Source organism: Sinocyclocheilus grahami, unplaced genomic scaffold (assembly GCF_001515645.1).
Source record: "Sinocyclocheilus grahami isolate Dianchi unplaced genomic scaffold, SAMN03320097.WGS_v1.1 scaffold320.1, whole genome shotgun sequence".
In the NCBI taxonomy this organism is placed as follows: domain Eukaryota; kingdom Metazoa; phylum Chordata; class Actinopteri; order Cypriniformes; family Cyprinidae; genus Sinocyclocheilus; species Sinocyclocheilus grahami.
Genome location: NW_015505499.1, coordinates 47,767 through 69,121, shown reverse-complemented (window position 1 = coordinate 69,121; position 21,355 = coordinate 47,767). Strand labels below are relative to the sequence as shown.

The 21,355-nt window shown below is 35.2% G+C and overlaps 1 protein-coding gene across 1 annotated transcript in view; it reads left to right on the top strand.

Moving 5' to 3' along the window:
- Positions 1–6,637, top strand: part of LOC107602130 (BRCA1-associated RING domain protein 1-like) — a 19,883-nt gene extending 13,246 nt beyond the window's left edge. The window contains exons 6-7 of the mRNA XM_016294541.1: positions 3,365–3,462; positions 6,247–6,637. Of these exons, the coding sequence (XP_016150027.1) occupies positions 3,365–3,462; positions 6,247–6,582 (434 nt within the window). The 3' untranslated portion in view covers positions 6,583–6,637. The remainder of the gene's footprint in view (positions 1–3,364; positions 3,463–6,246) is intronic.
- Positions 6,638–21,355: the final 14,718 nt, after the last annotated feature.

Sequence of the window (21,355 nt, the reverse complement as noted above, 5' to 3'; positions counted from 1 at the left end):
ATTTTTATGTTTTAAATAGGACTGTCAAGTGATTATTTAAAAAAAAAACATTTTTATTACATATTGTGCCGATTAATTAATCAAATGAATCTCAAATGAATTAGATTAATTAACATGTATATCATGTGCCATTTAAAGATAAAGTTATTATTAAAGATAATAGTTATCATTGTGTTAATTTAGAAAAAAACACAGAATAGACATTACAAAAAGGTAGCAGAAATATAAGTAGCTTTAGGAAGAAATATTTTAATTCAACATAAAAAAACACAAATAAATAGTGAAATATGAAAATAAGTTATGAAACGCTACTCTGAATATAAAATTAAATGCACCAGTAGGTGGCGGCAAATCCCTGTCTTAAGTGAGTCATGCAATCATTCATTCAATCGATTCGTTCAAATGACTGATTCATTCAGAAACGAAGCAGGTGACTGCCTTTATGAATGGTTCACTGAATCATTGATTCACTCGATTCATTTAAAAACGTGGATTGATTCATTAATGAAACACGGCTGTGTGTTGATCTGATTCGCACAACAGTTCTCCTAGGGCTTTATTTTCATTGGTGAAATTACTGACAATGTGTTTAAAATGTAATTATTCACACCTTTACCTTATCCATTTTTAGGTAAAAACTTTTATGTAACCTATTTTTGTCTTTCTACCAGCCAATGATGATTCTGAAAGAAAGCACAGTGTTTGTTATAACGTATGCAGCTTTCACGCGCATCTGACTGACAGAACCGCGCTCTTGTATTTCAGCAGTGCTGGTAATGTTATGGATATTTTAGCAAATATAATTTGCTCCATAAATTCAGTTCAGCAGCATTAAGTTGAAGAGGGTAAACTTTATCACTCGACTGAATCTACACGTGCATTTTAGGTGTTCTTGCTCCGTCCAAGCAATAAATGCACGTCTTTGAATGAGCGCTGTAGCGTATTCTTCAACTGCTCAGGCACTGAAACGACCCGTTTCAGTTACAACTATAGAAATGCATATTAATATTTACAAGTAAATCTCCATATTATGTGTAGGCTAGCCTTCTTTCTGTCTGACCCCCCCTACATCGTCCCATTAGGGGGGTTAAAGCCTTCTTTAGGAGTAAAATAAGTCAAGATAATGGTTGAAAAGCAAAGTAAAGCTCATGCTTATTTTATGTAATTATGTTATTAACTCTGGTAGCAATTAAAAAAAAAAAAAAAAATGTTTGCCAACAAAATTAATTATAGTTTGATCTTAAACTAATTATTGTGTAATAATAAACCAAATATTGCATGTGTGTGTATATATATAAAATTATTTAATTAATTTCTTTATATTTGTATTTTTAATTTTATATGTATGGGTTTAAAATTTTGGGGTCTCAAAGCTTTTTTTGCCCCCCAAAATTTCCTTATATTCACCAAGCTGCATTTTATTGGATTTAAAACAGTAAAAAGAGTAATGTTTTGTTAGAAAATGAAATCTTTTGTAGCATTTTAGTGTCACTTTTAATAAATTTTTCGTCCGTTCCAAATTGACATGAAAATATATATATATATATACAGTTTATCTTTCTTTACAAGTACATTTGGAAATAGTATTAAAATAAAAGCAAATGTCAAGCTGCTCAGTATAAAGGCACATAAGACAGCCTGTCAGTTGGAGAAGAAGCAATGAGAGATCGAGGTAGCGTCTTTACTCTCCTCTTAAACTTGCTTCATATGTATTTTTAGACACTCTACAAGGTGCCCATTTATTCCCCTTGTCCTTTTTCTGTCATCATTCTCGTTGGAACAACAGACAATAGCTGCCTGCTCTTCCAGAGCTCTTCAGTCAAGAAAGGGCCATTTCAGCCAGACGTACAACTAGGGCAAACCGAGCAGAACGCTATCAAATAGTTGTAAACAAGTTGAGCGGGCGAAGAAGGTTTGTGATGGAGGATTTTTTTTTTTTTTATGTGTGTGAAGCAGCAGCTGTTTTTTAGACAGGCTTGAGATCACTTGTAGTATATTGCGCTGAAGACCTTTTGTGAAGAATTTTACCTGACAGAAATGAACAAAAAGATTGTTTTCACCCTTGTTGAGAGAGATCCACGATCCCTTAGCTGTGCATCTTCGTGCCCTGAAAATCTTGTCCTGCTCTGTTATTTTTCCCTAGTGAAAGTTGTAAAATACAGCATAAGACTTGCAGAATTTAAGTGTGCGTTGCATCACTGCTGTTGTACTGATTTGCCTTGAAACTGCAGATTTCTTTTACACTTAAAAGAATAGTTCACCCGAAAAATTAAAATTGTCATTATTTTCATGCCGTTTTTTTGTTCCAAACCTGTATGCTGGTTTTTTTTTCTGGCACAAAAAGTAGCAGCTCTACTTGGTAATACTACTGTATAATACTACAATTATAATAAATATATTAGCCGCTATACTTTGAGTCTTATCTAGCCATACAATATCTCTGAGTGGAAATATTCTTCAAATAATTTTATTTTATATTCCACAGGAATGAGGGTGAGTAAATAATGGCAGAATGTTCATTTTTGCTCTTTATCCCTGTAAAGCCCACTTTATATTTGATACGTGAATTTCAAAGACCTCTAAATTGTCAACATGATCAAAACAGTGCTGAAAAACCTGGTTTATAGATCTTATAGATCATATAGTTCATAGTTTTTAATGAGCAAATGGTCTTATAATAAAAAGGTAAAGGTAATATAATTCTTAAAATGTCCACCTTCAGGTCATGGTTCTCGTGTCTTTTTGCTATAAATCTTTAATAATTTTTATGAAGTAAACGCAATACCTTTTATATTGTTAGAAATTTTTCAGGAGGAACATTTATTGGATTAAAGTAACTTAGATTTACTTGGTTATCCATCTTTTTTTAATATAAAAATTGTTAAAATATATGTATTAAATATAATACAGACTTTTAAGGAGCATTTGTACATATCTCGGTCATGATTATATTACATTCCATTTTTGTAATATAAAATGGAATTTTGCCCCCACAATAACAACTACAGAAATTTGATCATATAAAAAAGCATTTAAATAGCATCTTACTAAGACATGTTATTGGGGAATATAGAGTGACAACTGACATTTATATTGACACATAAGTAACAACAACTGCACCAAATTGCATATTTGTGCTCCGTTTGAGTCTCTAAATAAAATGTTTTTTTTTTTCCATCTTTAAGTGTGAGCTCTATATTCTCAGTATGTCAAACTACATGGACCATAAAAGCCTGATGTGTCAAATATGATAATCAAAAAACCACACACACATTCATATGTTAGGGTTTACAGGTTTTAAATGCTGATGTATAGCTAGTAAGTCTGCTATGTCTCGTTCTCTTACTCTCAGTCTTTCTTCCAGGGGTGAGTTGTAGCCTTCAGGCAGGCAGCTGGGTTGGGGAGAGCGAGTACGAGGCAGGTGACGGGCCCCTGCGTGCCCGCGTGAACAGAGGCAGCCTGGTGAGTGACAGGCCAACATGTGGAGGGTCTAACAGTTATCGACACATTTTCCTGTCCAGAGAGGAGGAATAATGGCTGAGTGAAACCCTCTCCTGGTCCTGCTCTTTAATGGTCTCTCATTGTCAATATGCCATGTTGATCTGCTCTCCTCAGGCTGGCTTAGCTTTTATTACTGACTGTGCTATGGATTGTGGCTTGTTTCGAAAGTCACACGCTTCCCCGAGGACAGAGAATTCAAAGAGAGGGAACACACTTGTGACTTTATGAGAGGACTGTGCATTGTGAGACAATATAGGGCACTGGTGATCTGTTTAGGCCACGGTGTACGACTCAAATGCTTTGCAGGGAAGAAGCCAAGCTTTGGGGAATATAGAGTGACAACTGACATTTATATTGACACATAAGTAACAACAACTGCACCAAATTGCATATTTGTGCTCCGTTTGAGTCTCTAAATAAAATGTTTTTTTTTTTCCTTCTTTAAGTGTGAGCTCTATATTCTCAGTATGTCAAACTACATGGACCATAAAAGCCTGATGTGTCAAATATGATAATCAAAAAACCACACACACATTCATATGTTAGGGTTTACAGGTTTTAAATGCTGATGTATAGCTAGTAAGTCTGCTATGTCTCGTTCTCTTACTCTCAGTCTTTCTTCCAGGGGTGAGTTGTAGCCTTCAGGCAGGCAGCTGGGTTGGGGAGAGCGAGTACGAGGCAGGTGACGGGCCCCTGCGTGCCCGCGTGAACAGAGGTAGCCTGGTGAGTGACAGGCCAACATGTGGAGGGTCTAACAGTTATCGACACATTTTCCTGTCCAGAGAGGAGGAATAATGGCTGAGTGAAACCCTCTCCTGGTCCTGCTCTTTAATGGTCTCTCATTGTCAATATGCCATGTTGATCTGCTCTCCTCAGGCTGGCTTAGCTTTTATTACTGACTGTGCTATGGATTGTGGCTTGTTTCGAAAGTCACACGCTTCCCCGAGGACAGAGAATTCAAAGAGAGGGAACACACTTGTGACTTTATGAGAGGACTGTGCATTGTGAGACAATATAGGGCACTGGTGATCTGTTTAGGCCACGGTGTACGACTCAAATGCTTTGCAGGGAAGAAGCCAAGCTTGGCGTTCTGCTCTGATTGCTAAGAAGCCTCATGACACAGTCTAATAGCAGCCCCTCTGCAGTTCTTTAACATGAAAACAGCATGGTTTAGATGCGTGGTAGGATGAGGTGACATTTTAACAATATAAAATTAAGCAACATTGTGAACATCAAGATAATGATATCGGTTTGTTTGTTTAATTCAGTTCTGTGAAGTCCAGTTCAAACTGTCTGATTCATTGAATTGATTCAAAACTCTGATTAGGTGATTAATTTGCATCATCATTCAAAAAATATATCAGACATACAGTATATATGAATTTTCAGCAGTCATTATTCCAGTCTTTAGTGTCACACGATCCTTAAGAAATCATTCTGATATGCTGATTTGGTGCTCAAGAAACATTTCTTATTATTATCATTGTTGTAAACACTTATGCTGCTTAATATTTCTGTGGCAGTCCTAAAAGTAAAAAAAAAAAATGAAATAGTCTTTTGATCAATTTAATACATCCTTGATGAATTAGAGTATTAATTTGTTTTTAAAAAGTCTTACTGACCCCAAACATTTCAATGGTGGCACATATTTGGGTAAATATGGACATTTATTCATATACATTTCGGTAACATTTTATTGTAAGGTGCCCTTGTTACACATGTTACATGTACTTACTATTATAATAACAATAAATTATGCATAATTACATGCAAGTAACACTAAGCCAAACCTTAATCCTAACCCTAACCATATAGTAAGTACATGTGGTTAATTAATATTACACAGTACATAAATGTATAATTACACCATAACAAGGACACCTTAAAATAAAGCGTAACCTAAATTTCTGTGTTGATGCATATTATTATATAGGTATTAGGTAAATGTCATTTTTGATTGCTCATTTAGTGAAAAACAGATAGAGTACTTTTTACTGAAGCATTTTTAATCTAAATTGTGTCAACAGTGCATAAATATGCAGAGAGATTCTAAATATTGAACTGAAAAGCCTGAAAAGTATTAATAATTTTTTAGCCTCATTCCACAATATGCATTCCGTATTGTGCTGATATTTACCAAAGATAACATAAGCCTTATAAATGCTGTACTGTATACTGGTTACCTCTGAAATGGCATTAGAATGCAAAGGACACATTTCATAGGTGAATTCTGCATTTATTTGTGTGATATTGCAGCTGTGTCCTGGTTATTGTGAGGCTTTAATGGCCCGAGTCTAGCATGTTGACCTCTCAACAAGTGTGTGCCAGTGACCCATATATTTGCAGATCTTTGCTTTGGGCATCTTACGGCTCCCCTGAGCTGGCATTGTCACAGACCCATCCAGACCAGACTTGAGCAAAAGCCTGTTACTTTAACCCCAAATGTCTTGCAGCTGCTTTCATAGATGGCACAGAAGTGGCTCAGACTTTCACTGAACCATATCTTACCTCGTTTTTTTAACACTTATCTCTTTGTGGCAGGTTGTTAGTTACTTTTTTTATTTGTGAGAGGCTCTATTTAAAGGGTTTCTGCAGTCATGGAAAACCTGGAATAATCATTTCAATGGAATTCCCTGGAAATGTCCTAGAAATAAGTCACATATTACAGTAATGTATATTTTTGTGACCTTTGATACTTTGATGCTTTGTGTACTGAATCGCTCTCGTTTTCTCATACATCTTTAGCTCCCTCCCCTCTTTGATGGCTGCTTCTTCTACATGCTGGGCTCCTTCTGTAAGCTACCAAAACACGAGCTCATTCAGTTAGTGAAAGAAGGAGGTGGACAGCTTCTGAATCGCCAGCCCAAACCTGACAGTGACGTCACTCAAACCCTGAGCGCAGCGGCCTACCATGCCCAGCCTGGTTCAGACCAGGTTCTCTGCACCCAGTATATCTTATATGATCCTCAGAGCTCCTACAAACCCCAGAAGGTCCGGGTAGGTAAAGTCTGGTCAGCTCCATCCACGTGGTTTATGGACTGCATAGCTGCCTTTCAACTCCTGCCAGTGCCGGCGCACTAGGCCATATACTTGTTGTGTTATTATGTTTCTGCTTCATGACATCAAATAAAACCTTTTTCTGCATAAGAGAAATTAGTTTTTATACTTATCGGAAGATAGAGCCATCATAATTGCGGTTTTCATCCAGCTTTATGTGAGGCAAAATAAAGGGTCTGACTGTCCCCTGAAGATTCAAGTCACGTGGCAAGTCTCAGGAGAAAGTATTTGCACGCTTTTTAGAGTCTATTGTGCTTGTTCTTTCTTTCCGGGCCAAATTATGCCATCTGAAAGCTAGAAAATTATGAAAACATTTCCCATTGTCAGGATACATGACCTATTTTGAGCAGACTCACAACTTGTGTGCAAACCATTCAGAGATCTTGTGGGAATTAGTTTCATTTTCCCCCAGACAAAACTTACATCTTCATCAGACTTTTAAATGCAATGCTAATTGCTTAGACCGCTTTTGTTTTAAAAAACCAAATGGTATTCATAAAGTCCAGGACAGGATAATGGGATTCTAGCTACAGATGATAAGGTGGCATTTAGATTAGATGGAAAACAAAATACCCAAAGAGATGAATGAAGAAAATAAGAGCAATTAATTCTCAAACGGTGGCCCTTTCAAACAAGCAGTTTTTTTTGTTTTCTTTGCTCGTTTCTGCAAGGGTTAAAAAATGAAAGATTTCTGGTCGTCTTTGGCTATCTCCCAAGATGCGGCTTTCAATGGGATTAGTCAGGGATGCTCCTAATTGCTATTGATTGCTGTGAGCCGCATTAAATTGCTTCACCCTTGTCCTGCAGGGACGTGGAGGGAGGCAATTAATGGTGTGGACAGGGTTTGGTGGGGTGATTAATTGGAGGGTATTGAGGGTCCTGTGGGTAGAGGGAAAAATGCACGCAACTCTTAACATCTGACTTTGCAAACTTTATCATCTCTCTTCTAAGAGTTAAGAGCTTTCAAATGCACTTTTGCAGAACAGATGTGTGCAAACAGATACGATCCTGAGGGCAATGACTCTCATTATGTATTGTTTTTTGCAGTTCTTATGTTGCTTTTGGTTAATAGTATATCTGAAGATTTCCTTAACATAAATCCCGGCTTTTTTATTCATCCAAAATCATCTTTTAGCCAGAATTTATATTAAAGGAAAAGGCTGGAGATGTAGTATATTTCTAATTATTACCTAGAATCTACCCCCTACTGTGATGAAAAATAAGTAATAAGTACTGAAGAATTATCTTCTTTGTACAGTATGTTTGGAAAGTTCTGCTGCCAAACAAACTTTCTTCACTACATGAACTGAATGATTCTAAACTGGATTTCAGTTTAAAAAATGCAATGTCTCAAGCCCTATTCGGACAAGACTAGTTTTCCCTAAGGAAGATTCAAACTTGTCTGTTTATCTTATCTTGCACATCTTGGTAAAAATTACCAACTGTTTACAAGCTTGGCAATCCTCTGACAAATGATGCTAGGGATATACAGGTACATCTAAAAAATTAGAATATCATGAAAAAGGTCAATATTTTTTGTCACTCATTTCAGAAAGTGAAACCCATATATTATATAGATTCATTACACAGAGTGAAATATTTCAAGCCTTTATTTCTTGAAATTTTGATGATTATGGCTTACAGATAATGAAAACCCAAAATTCAGTGTCTCAGAAAATTAGAATATTGTGAAAAAGTTCAATATTGGAAAGTCATGGTGTCACACCCTAATCAGCTAATTACCTCAAAACACCTGCAAAGGTTTCCCGAGCCTTTAAATGGTCTCTCAGTCTGGGTCAGTAGGCTACACAATCATGGGGAAGACTGCTGACTTGACAGATGTCCAGAAGACAGTCATTGACACTCTCCACAAGGAGGGTAAGCCACAAAAGTTAATTGCTAAAGAAGCTGGTTGTTCACAGAGTGCTGTATCCAAGCATATTCATAGAAAGTTGAGTGGAAGGAAAAAGTGTGGTAGGAAAAGGTGCACCAGCAAAAGGGATAACCGCAGCCTTGAGAGGATTGTCAGGCAAAATCCATTCAAGAATTTGGGGGAGCTTCACAAGGAGGGGACTGTTGCTCAGTGGTCCAAAGTGGTCCTCTTTTCAGAAATGGTAATCAAGGTCCCAGAGTCTGGAGGAAGAGTGGAGAGGCACAGAAACCATGTTGCTTGAAGTCCAGTGTGAAGTTTCCACAGTCAGTGATGATTTGGGCTGTCACGTCATCTGCTGGTGTTGGTCCGCTGTGTTTTCCGAAGTCCACAGTCAACGCAGCCATCTACCAGGAAATTTTAGAGCACTTCATGCTTCCTTCTGCTGACAAGCTTTATGGAGATGCTGATTTCATTTTCCAGCAGGACTTGGCACCTGCCCACACTCCCAAAGGTACCAAAAGCTGGTTCAATGACCATGGTGTTACTGTGCTTGATTGGCAAACTCGCCTGACCCTATTGTCAAGAGGAAGATGAGAGACACCAGACCCAACAATGCAGATGACCTGAAGGCCGCTATCAAAGCAACCTGGGCTTCCATTACACCTGAGCAGTGCCACAGGCTGATTGCCTCCATGCCACGCCACATTGATGCAGTAATTCATGCAAAAGGAGGCCCAACCAAGTATTGAGTGCATAGAAATGAACATACTTTTCAGAAGCCTGACATTTCTGATTAAAATATCTTTTTTTTATTGATCTTATGTAATATTCTAATTTTCTGAGACACTGAATTTTGGGTTTTCATTATCTGTAAGCCATAATCATCAAAATTTCAAGAGATAAAGGCTTGAAATATTTCACTCTATGTGTAATGAATCTATATAATATATGGGGTTCTCTCTGAAATGAGTGACAAAAAATATTGACCTTTTTCATGATATTCAATTTTTTTTTAGCTTTACCTGTATAAACACCATATCACAGACATATTTTTAAATCCATTTCTTTATATTATAAATAGAGTATATTTTAGCTTTTTAGATTAGATTACCTTTGCCCTCACCCTGCCTTAAATTTAATATAAAAAAAACACTAATAATTTAACTGTTAAATGTAATTTTTAGTCTCAAGTCTCAAAAATAATGCCCATTAAAAAAGAAAGAAAAAGAAAGAAATATTACTTTTTTCCCTAAATTTACTTGTAGAATTAAAAAAAAAGTATTTAAACAAAACTAGTATTGTGGAATTTTAATATTAGGTGCATTAGCATTTAAGAATATTAATATTAACATTTCTAGTCACAGCACTTTTTTTTTGGACTCATTGAAATTTGTAACTACGCTAAATTTCTTATTTGCTACCTAGTGCACTTCATCTGTTTTTCCCCTCTTACATTATTTGGGCTTCTTGCCAGCTGGTGGTTCAAATGCTTCCTGCTGATATCTTATCTGATGTTAAAAGAAAATTAAATCAATAAAGAGAGCCCCATCCTCTGTAAAGTAGCATCAGGTACTCTCCTCACCTTAATTAATTTCTTCCCTTAATTATATATGATTTTGTGGGCACACAAGTTTTTTTTTTAAGCAATTACAGATGTCTGGTGTTAATAATTGTAACTCAAAACATATGTACAGTGCTTTCCTTGGATGTTGGAGTATGTCGGTCTGTAGGACTGGAAGCAATTCAGTTGTGCCTACTGTTTCTGCTACTTATGATGAAAGTCTCACTTCTTCAATCGCTTTTAGGGAGCTCTAGGATTTCTTTGTGCCACTTCCTCCTGTTGTATCAGCACTTTAATGCTCTCCTAGACAATGATGGATGAGTAAACCTGTGCTGGAGTTACAGTAATGGTCCGAGTTACTCTCTTTCCTGTTCTCTGACCTCGGTGTGGTGACTGTTTTCTTAGCAATCGCAGAATAAAGTGAACATGTGCCTGGCTCTCCATGTGACAGAGGGAATGTGATGTTTCCACACAGTAAATGGATGGCTGGTTATAAAATACTGCTCTGTCAGCATGTAGGAACTGCTCATGTCTGCAGTATCAGATGCCCTGTGCATCTGGCTGGAGATGAGCTGGTTGGATTTGCTTACAAAAGATAGGAATGTTTAACAAAAATAAATAAATAAAAATAATACACACACCGGCTTTCTTTTTTACTGAATAACACTTTTTTTTTCTCCCAGTCTATTTAACAAAATAGTTTTGTCTTCATAAATAATACACATTTTTAATCCTCTTTCTAACTGAATTCAGAATACACATTAAACACTTTGAGATATTTACATGTTTATACATTTAGGAAGGGCACCTGGGCTTTGTATTGTCCCATAAAAATGAAACGCACATTATAATAATAAGAATAATTCTCATTTTAAATAATAGCACTGTTAAATGATACATATCAGTGAGTAAAATTTGTTTTAAATGAATAGTTCACAGAAAAATGGAAATTCTGTCATCATTTACTCACCCTAATGTTGTTTCAAACCTGTATGACAGTTTCTTCTGTTTTTATTCACTTATCTTTTCTTCCAGTGAGATTTCCTGCTGCAACTGAATCGAGATTTGTGAATGAATCATTCAGAAAGATTTTGTTAACGTGACCAACTAATTAAAAATCAGTTAAATGATCCAGCATAAAATATGCTACTTCTCTCATAAAACCTCTTGTATATATTTTGGTCTGTTTCTCACTAGTTATTTTCTGGCTTCAAAAGACTTGGAATGTAGTGCATGAATCATGACTCGGTTTTATCGTATTTTGGGTTCCTTTTGAAGCTTGACAACTCCAGTTCCTCATTCATTGTAATTGCACAGAAATTCACAATTTGAGAATGAGTACAATTCTTCAAAATTTCTCCATTTATGTACTATAGAAACAAGTCATTCGGCTGTGCAACAACATGAGGCTGAGTATATTATGCCAGAATTGTCTTTTTTGGGTGAACTGTCTCTTTAAGTGTAAGGACCCTCAGTGCCCGTCAGTAAGAAAAGCTGATTGTTTTACAGTATTTTTTCCCCCTCTTCCATTATAGATGCAGTTTGTTTGTTTTCAGGCACAAGTTCATATAACAGTTTTGTTTAGAAAAAGAACAATCTTCACAGCTTCCAGCTACAGTTAGTCAGTGTCTCAAAAAAAGAGCAATGGTTCACTTTTACAAAACTGACAGTGAATGGCGGAGACATTGACAGACATTGAAGGCCATGTGCACAAAGAATCAGGTCTTTTTAGAAGCATGATGCAAAACACAAGTTCTTCACGGATGAAGCCGGACATATGTCCTTCAGTGGACATACTGTAGCTTGTTATGAATCAGGACACTGTGAAAAAGTACAAAGGAGATGTATTCCATGACATCAGGCCTGGCCGTTGTGAATTCCATGTGATTGTCAAAAGAAATCATACATGAGGAATCATACACGAGGACAGATGGGAATTTTAAGTGCCACAGCTGAATTTCAGTCAATAAATAATCAATAAATGACAGTTTCACTAATATCTCTCATGATGTCCAATGATGTGCAATATGCTGCCAAAACAATAAACAGCTGTCTAGTTTAATGAACATTTAGGGTTAATATATAAAAACAAACAAACACGGTTTTATCCCATACAACAATTCCAAGACACATTTTGTTTCAATACAGGCTGAGACTTTGAATACTTTAGGGCGAATCTCACAAAAAAAATGTGAAAAGAGCATGTCCAGGTCATATTTCACCCCAAAATCAAGAGAAAGATTTTGCATAAAGAACATTAAAACTATTTTTAGCACCATTTAGATGTTATATTGTTTTTGTCATTTTATACAATTTGATTCGGTCAATTAAGCAAATTTCTTTCCATAATGTAAAAAGGAAATATTTATTCATAATGATTATATATAAAAAGTATATCTACTATGTGTCGTACATATATTAGATCAAATTCATATATATATATATATATATACATACAGGTGCATCTCAATAAATTAGAATGTCGTGGAAAAGTTCATTTATTAACTCAAATTGTGAAACTCGTGTATTAAATAAATTCAATGCAAGCAGACTGAAGTAGTTTAAGTCTTTGGTTCTTTTAATTGTGATGGTTTTGGCTCTCATTTAACAAAAACCCACCAATTCACTATCTCAACAAATTATAATACTTCATAAGATCAATAAAAAAAACATTTTTAGTGAATTGCTGGCCTTCTGGAAAGTATGTTCATTTACTGTACATGTACTCAATACTTGATAGGGCTTAGAAACAGAGTCCAAAAGGTTAAAGGGAATGAATGCTGTTAAATGGGAAAAAATACCTATGATAAATCGCAGGTGCTTGGTGAAGTTCCCATTGAATTAATGACTGGTATTCATCATTGAGGAACCAAAAAAAAAGGAAATCAGACAAGTGAATGCCTGTTTTAAAGAGGATCTATAAGCTCTGCATTAGTTAAACCTGAACGATGGTCATTGCTAATGTTGTGCTGTAATGGGTCTCTGCACAGATATTGTTGCGATACTGGAAAATCTTCAGCAGATGTGGGCTAAAAGCGGCTCAGAGTCTGTTTAGAGGTTCTTATTGGTTTAAGTGCTTCTCAAAGTGCAGTTGATCGACATCTTCCTTCTAAGCTGCGAGCGAAATTGCCGTGAGCTGAGGTTACGGATGCGCTGAAGATCAAAAGAAGTGGTTTAGAACGTCGCTTTGAAGCGCCAGACTGTATGCAGATTCCTTCCTTTGTTTTAGTCCTCTGCATGCTGGGCTGCGTGTCTGCCGGGCAGTACCACAGAGGGCAGAGGCGGATAATTTATCACTGCATATTGCCTGATTAAGGAAAATTAAAGTAGGCTGCTGTGGGCTAGATAATTGCTTAGATAAGTTCAAGCTGCTAGACTTTAGGAGAGCGTGTTTGTTTGGGCTTGGGAGAGAAATTACAAACAGAAAACTCTGCAGTACGGTTGCGATTTATAGGATGCACTGGTTTAACGTTCGGTGACACTTTCCACGACTAGGGTACAGTATATAGCCTATATTGAACAATACTATAAAAGGAGGTCAAATTAAATATTGATGGGTGTTTTTTGTTTGTTTGTTTGTTTATTTATTGATTTTCTATTAAATTGAGCATTTTTGCCATATGGGATCTATCTAAATACATTATAAAATATTTTTTGAAGTTGTAAATATAGCAGCGATTATTGAAGTAAATTTTACAAGAAAATTGTTTCAGTCTTTCAACTTATAAATTTCATGTTTAATTTAATGTTACTTGACATTTCACTAGACAATTTTCACTCCAAAATTACTAGTACATTTGAAAATTACTAGCAAATCACCAGTTTAAGTTGATTTTGTAGTCGGTAATTTTTATATTTTGTTTTTGAAATAAGTATCTCATGCTGACCAAGGCTGCATTTAATTGATCAAAAACAGCAATATTGTTTTTGGCAAAATATTATTACAGTTTTTTATATATATATTAAATTTGTATTTATTCTTGTGATGGCAATGCTGAATTTTCAGCAACCACTTCTCCAGTCTTCAGTGTCACATGTCCTTCAGAAATCATTATAATATGCTGATTTGGTGCTCAGGAACTATGTATTATTATCAATATTAAAACAGTTATGCTGCTTAATATTTTTGTGGAAAGAGTTTTTTCAGGATTCTGTGAGTAGAAAATGTAAAAGAACAGTGTTCATTTGAAAATGAAATTGCTGAATGAAAGCGTCTTATTAAATATAAATTTTTTTAAGGTTTTGTCATGTACCCTATGGAAAGTGCTTGCCACCTAAAATACTGGATCCATCCTTATATGAGTTTTCTTATATGAATGATGCAATAAAATCATTTCCCAGAACAATCACTGAATAATCTTCATTTCTCAGCTGTGTTTCTCTTGGGCCATTTTCCAATTATGTGGTGTAGATCTACCTTATTCCCTCTTGTTCCACTAATTAAACAATTAAATTCGAACTTGTCATTAATCATGTTTCTTAATGAACAAGTTCATACCCCCTAGTAATACTACCACTAAATATATATAACTCATACTCAACAAATGTGGGAACACCGAGGCTTGTACAGGAATAGTGGAGGTGTGGTTTTGTTTATGTAAGGTAATGTGTGCTGTGCTAAAATATCTCACTGTAAGCGCAGACTAAAATGATCAACTTTATCTTCAGAGAATTGAGGTGGTATTTTAGGTTTAAATGTTCTCATTGAGCACTCATGATTATGTGAAATATACAAACACTGTGTTTAAGCAGCATAAGCAACTAATAAAACTAGTGGTGAATCTCATGAAACCTGTCAAGAACATGTCTAGATGTCAAAATCAACTGAAAAAGAAGAAGAAATTGTATTTTGCCCAATGAAACTGAAGATATTTTGACACTTAAGCATATTCACCCTTAAATTATCATTACAAAAATGCAAAATACTTCATTATCGTTGATGTATGATTAATGTAACACTCATTAATGTAAAATTTAAAAAGTATTCGTCTATTCTGATAGTATTTGTTGTACGTTATAGTGATTTAAATGTTTAAAAAAAATTTTTTTTTTTACAAATATGTAATTTGTTTATTTTAATAAACGAATATATTATTTTGATATTTTAATAATTTGATCATTTAATATTCTTATATTAATTTACTACAGTAAAAATATAGTATTTTATTAGTAAGAATATAATGAGAAAAAAACGTTGAGAGAAATGTTAAATGCGAATTTGGGCAAAATGCAAAAAAATTATAATGATCTTGAAAACAGACTTTATTTTATGCAAATGATCATTTCTAACTTTACTGTCTTTATTTTGCAGTAAAAAACTAACTTTTTTGTAAAATATTTTTGTGTTGTAAAATATTTATATATTATGGTAGTATTTGTTGTACTTTTTTGATGATTCATTTTTTTTAAATAATTCCTTTTTTCAATATATAATTTGTTTATTTTAATGATTTATATTATTTTGATATTTTAATAATTTGATAATGTAATATTCCTATATACAGTGGGGCAAAAAAGTATTTAGTCAGCCACCAATTGTGCAAGTGAAGGCGGAACAGACGTGTGGATGTTTTTCACAGCCATGCACCAATGGGCTTGTTTTTGTAACACTAAAGCTTTTGCTCCTCTCTTTTCCTTTCTCTCTAATTCTCCCCCTCACACACCCATCCTCTCACTGGGATGCTTTGCATTCTAATGCGCCACAGGCTGCAGGGGCTGCTGAGCAGTCAGGCTGGCTCTATGCGTGATCTGAGCACGCTCCACTCATTCTGTTCTATTGTGGCCTTCAAGCATTGTAGACCATGAGCTGTGCATAAAAACAATCGATTAAAAAATACATTGAACTTATTGCATGGTATCAACCAATTAATCACTTTTATCAATCAATCACTCATATATATATATATATATATAATTAAGGTCATCTCATTCAAAGCATGTTAAGGCCAAGTTGTAGTCAGAAACCATTCAAAAAAAAAAATAATTCCCTTTTTTTTTTTTTAAAGAAATGGATACATATATTTAGCAAGAATGCATTAAATTGATCAAAAATGCTGTTTCTTTGAACATTTCATTCATCAAAGAATCTGTAAATAAGTTTTTACAAAAATATTAAGCAGCACAACAGTTTCAACATTAATAATTCATGTTTCTTAAGCACCAGATCTAAAATTTAAGCTTTGCCATCACAGGAATAAATTACATATTAAAAATATATTAAAATAGAAAAATATATATTTTAAATTGTAATAAAATTTCACAAAAATACTGTTTGTACTGTATGTTTTGATCAAATAAATGCAGCCTCTGTAAGCATTAGAGACTAAAAAAAAAACCTGAAAAAATCTTACAGACCCCAAACTTCTGTTAGTCTGAATTTGCAGAAACCCGACTGTATTATGATGTTAAAAACACAAATTATTGCTTTAGTCCCACTAAAATCAAACTTTATTTTGCATGTAAACACTTACTGTTCACTGAGAAAAGCCCACTAAAGTAAATGAAAGCTTTTAATTGGCATATGGTATGTAAATTAGTAGGGGTGGGACAATATATCGATATGGCGATATACCGTTGTCCTTCTCCATGCGATACGAGAATCAATATCTGGCGCCAAATATTTTACTACAATACAATACTACAATATATTACTACAATAAGGCACTCTATATAGATTTCCCTGCTCCCAGCATCTAAAGGATGTGTGGAAATCGTGGCCACGCCATTTCCACCTTCTTTCCAAAGCATTCTGAGCATGAGCAACCATGACCCGCGTTCTCTATGAAGATGGGGAAGCACGAGGAACCAAAGGATAAACAGATTTCAAGCCACTGTTTTAGCTCTACTGCTATGTATATGTTTATGGAAAAAAAAGAGAACTAAAAAACTGCCCTGGAACAGCTATTGGCGTGGACAACAATAGGCACCGATCACGTTATTATTGCAGAGCGTGTGTGTGTGCTTGCCGTGCGTCTATATTTGAAATAACGAACCTGAGCGTGCAAAAGAGGCGATGTGAATGGTTTTTATGGTGAGAGGAGAGGAAAGTTTGAGAAAGCACTCCAGGTGAATTTTGAAATGTACCAGGTTTATATATAGGCTATATATAAAGTTGATAAGCAGTTATGTGTTGGTTTACACGCAAAAAAAAGTGTAAGCTTTTAATAAGTCCAAGAATAAAATGATTAATTTCCTTAGCATGTTAAATTTGATTTACAGAACTTTTGTGATGTTTTTTAACAGTTTGGACTTGAATAAAGAGAGACAACTTGCACTTAACCTTTTCACAGGCATTTTGTTTTCATAGTTAGACAGATATCGTGATGTATCATTATAGAATTGTCTAGCAATATATCCATTATTGCAGAATCGCTGTATCGTGATATTATCGTATCGTGAGCCATGTATCATGATCAGTGGTGTAATGTAACGGAGTAATAATACTTTGTTACAGTACTTAAGTATTTTTTTGGGAGTATCTGTACTTTACTTGAATTTTTATATTTCAGACAACTTTTACTTTTACTCCACTACATTTCCTAATTAAAATGTATACTTTTACTCCGATACATTTCCCCAAAGCATATTCGTTACTAATTACAAAATAGTCATAAGTCAGAAGAACATGGACAGCAGGAAAGCATGTTTGACGAATCAGTGGTCTGGCGTCTGCAAGTAAGACTCTCAAAAACACCTTTTGCTCATGTGCAAACAAGTGCGCGCAACCGCGGGTGATTTCATTTTCCACTCAAGTCAAGTCTTGGGTCTGCGATATACATCTACGATAATATGGTTGTTGTAATGATGTGCGATTTGACATTATCGAGTATATCACCAAATCTCACACACACACACACACAGAGTGCACACACGTGTTTTATTAGTTTATTAAAACTCAAAATTCAAGGTATTCTAAATTGTAGATAGCAAAAATGCTTCTTTATGCTTTTTATATTTATATAATTTAATATAGTTACCTTACTCTACAGTATGTCACACAAAGAGTACCGTTTTTCTGCAGATATCAGCATAACAAATTTAATAATCATTTTATACAAGTTCAGTAAAGTTAGCATTAAGTGACTTAGCCTACATTTTAGACATAATATTGCTTGTTTTTGCTCAATTTTGCCAACGAAAATAATTCCAAAGATCACAGCACTGTTTTACGTCTCTGAGCAATGGTGTTTACTTGTTGAATGAATCACCTTTTTGAACGAATCGTTTGAATAAATGATTCAGTGATTCACTCATTTACACAGTCAAATGCTTTGTTCCTGAATGAATCAGCGGTTTGAACGAATCTGTTGAAGCTCAATGACTCACTTTCACTCATTAACACAGTCAAATGCTTTGTTCCTGAATGAACAGGTTAAATGCATCCATGTCCCCTCTGAGATACATTAAACTGTGTAAATACATCTAAATATCACTTCAGATGCAGATTCAAGAAATGTTTTCTTATGTTGGAATGAAAGAGACTAAGTACCGGAAGAAGTGGTTCTTATTCATACCCAAAAATGCTAAATGGAAGAAAGAGTTAAAACTGAACACAATCATGCTACTCAAGCTGTGTATGAACATTTTTTAAATATATATATTTATTTGCTTCTTTTCCATTTTGCATTTACTTGTACTTTTACTTTCAATACTTAAGTACGTTTAAGATTTAAAAAATACTTTTCGTACTTAAGTACAATAAATATAAAATACTTTAAGACTTTTACTCAAGTAATATTCTAAACGGTGACTTCAGCTTCTACCAAAGTCATTTTCTGGTAAGATATCTGTACTTTTACTTGAGTATGGCTTTCAGGTACTTTATACACCACTGATCGTGATTCATATAGTATCGTGAGGTACCCTGCGATTCCTACCACTATAATTTAGTACAATGGACAACTTTGGCTGTTGCATCTTATGGTTTCTTTAGTCTCTGAAGTCATGAATGCCACTATTTTTTTTTAAAAAAGACCGTGTGCTAACATTGTGTAAATGCAATTCAATTTGAAAAATATGCATCTTTATACATCATGGTTTCTGTTCCATGGACTTGATCATAGTAGACCCTTGGAATGTGCTCTGTCAAGTGCTCTATCATGTGCTCTATCCAGGGGCGCCGCTAAGGGGGGGAAAGTTAGGACGATTCTAAGGGCCCACGCACTTTTGGGGCCCCCAGAGATCTGTTTTATTAGTAGTAAAAGTAGTAGTAGTAATGTAATAGAAATTCTAAATTTATCTACCAAAGAGTTACAAATAAAACAAAATTACGGCTTATTTCTGCATTTCCAGCTAAATTATCTCCCCCCATTCACTGCATGGTTTAGTCCCGTCCTACGTAGCCAAGAGTCACGAGTGAGATCAGATGGTAAAATGTCAAATTAGGGATGTCTTAGAGTTCGAGGGGGGGGGGCAAACCGAGCCAGGCGAATTGGTCAGTCGCACTTTTAAACACATTTTAGTTTTGCTATAGAAAATATACAAATTCACAATCTGATTACATAGAGCAGCAGCAGGAAGTGTGTGAGGTTGTCATGGCAACCAGATACACTGCTCACGAATTACAGCTGCGCTTCTATTTTGCCACAGTAAACTTAGCAATAAACACGTTGAAAATAATACACAATAAACATGTCTGTCAAAACGATCTCAAAGGAGGCTTTTAAGCAAATCAATGAGTGAATTACACATCCACTGTTTAAAAAAAAACTTTAGCTGGGTTTCCACAGGCAGGGTCACAATTATCTACAGTGTATGAAGCTAAAGGTTTTTGGGTTAAGGTTCGTAATGTAGAACATTTTTAACATTGTATGCTGTATGTGCATAGGTAGCTAGCAAACAAGGAATACAGCTGTTAAGCTAATAGTCACATTTAGCTGAGTAAGATCATGATTGAGAAATGTTGGATACTGCTGGAAATGCTGGTGTCATCCTATTTATTATTTTAAGATTTTTTTTGTTTGCCCCAGTGAAGCATTTCTATTAATATAACTGATTAAGTAGTCAAACTCATTCCATATCAGCAGAATAGTGTGGTACAGAAAGTCTATGTCCATAAAACTGATTCTGAATGAATTATGTTACTGATACCTAATGGGCAAAAGCAATAGCAGAAGTAATAGGTCAATATTATTAAATTGCAGACAAAGATTTTGAATAGCTAGGCTAACTTGCCAGTATATTGCCAAAATTATTGGAACACCCCTTTCTAATGAACAGGTTTGACTACTTTAGTAATTTCCATGAGTACAAAGCTTAATGTTTAAGCATATAATGATATTCTAGTGAATTGTGTGCTTCTAATTTTATACCAATCGTTTGAACAGGACCCTTTTCTATTCTAACACAACAATGCCTCTGTGTATAAGGCAAGGTTAAAAAAAAGATTGATTCAGTCATTGTGGAAGAACTTGACTGGTCTGCACAAAGCCAAGTCCTAATCCCAGCTGAACACCTCTGCTGTGACTTTAAATACAGACCTTGAGCCAAAAACTCATCACCAAACACCTGTGACTTGTACATACATATGGACAAATGTATTGGGACACCCCCTTCTTTAGAACAGAAAAAGGCACTTCCAAAACTGTGGCATCAAATATGGAAACATGTACAAGTCATTGGTGTTTGGCGATGATTTTTTTTATTTTTATTGAGTTTTCCCAATACTTTGGGCAATATAGTGTAAGTTTGGTGCGGTAGGGGGCCCAACCTCATATTCTTTCATAGGGCCCAAAATTGCTAGCGGCGCCCCTGGCTCTATCAAGCTAAAATGGCATCTTTTTGCTGATTTTGTTTGGTCTGGTTTGGTGAGATGGACAAATATACAGGTGCATGTCAATAAATTAGAATGTCGTGGAAAAGTTCATTTATTTTAGTAATTCAACTCAAATTGTGAAACTCGTGTATTAAATAAATTCAATGCACACAGACTGAAGTAGTTTAAGTCTTTGGTTCTTTTAATTGAGATGATTTTGGCTCACATTTAACAAAAACCCACCAATTCACTATCTCAACAAATTAGAATACTTCATAAGACCAATAAAAAAAAACATTTTTAGTGAATTGTTGGCCTTCTGGAAAGTATGTTCATTTACTGTACATGTACTCAATACTTGGTAGGGGCTCCTTTTGCTTTAATTACTGCCTCAATTCGGCGTGGCATGGAGGTGATCAGTTTGTGGCACTGCTGAGGTGGTATGGAAGCCCAGGTTTCTTTGACAGTGGCCTTCAGCTCATCTGCATTTTTTGGTCTCTTGTTTCTCATTTTCCTCTTGACAATACCCCATAGAGATGGTGAGTTTGCTGACCAGTCAAGCACACCAACACCATGGTCATTTAACCAACTTTTGGAGCTTTTGGCAGTG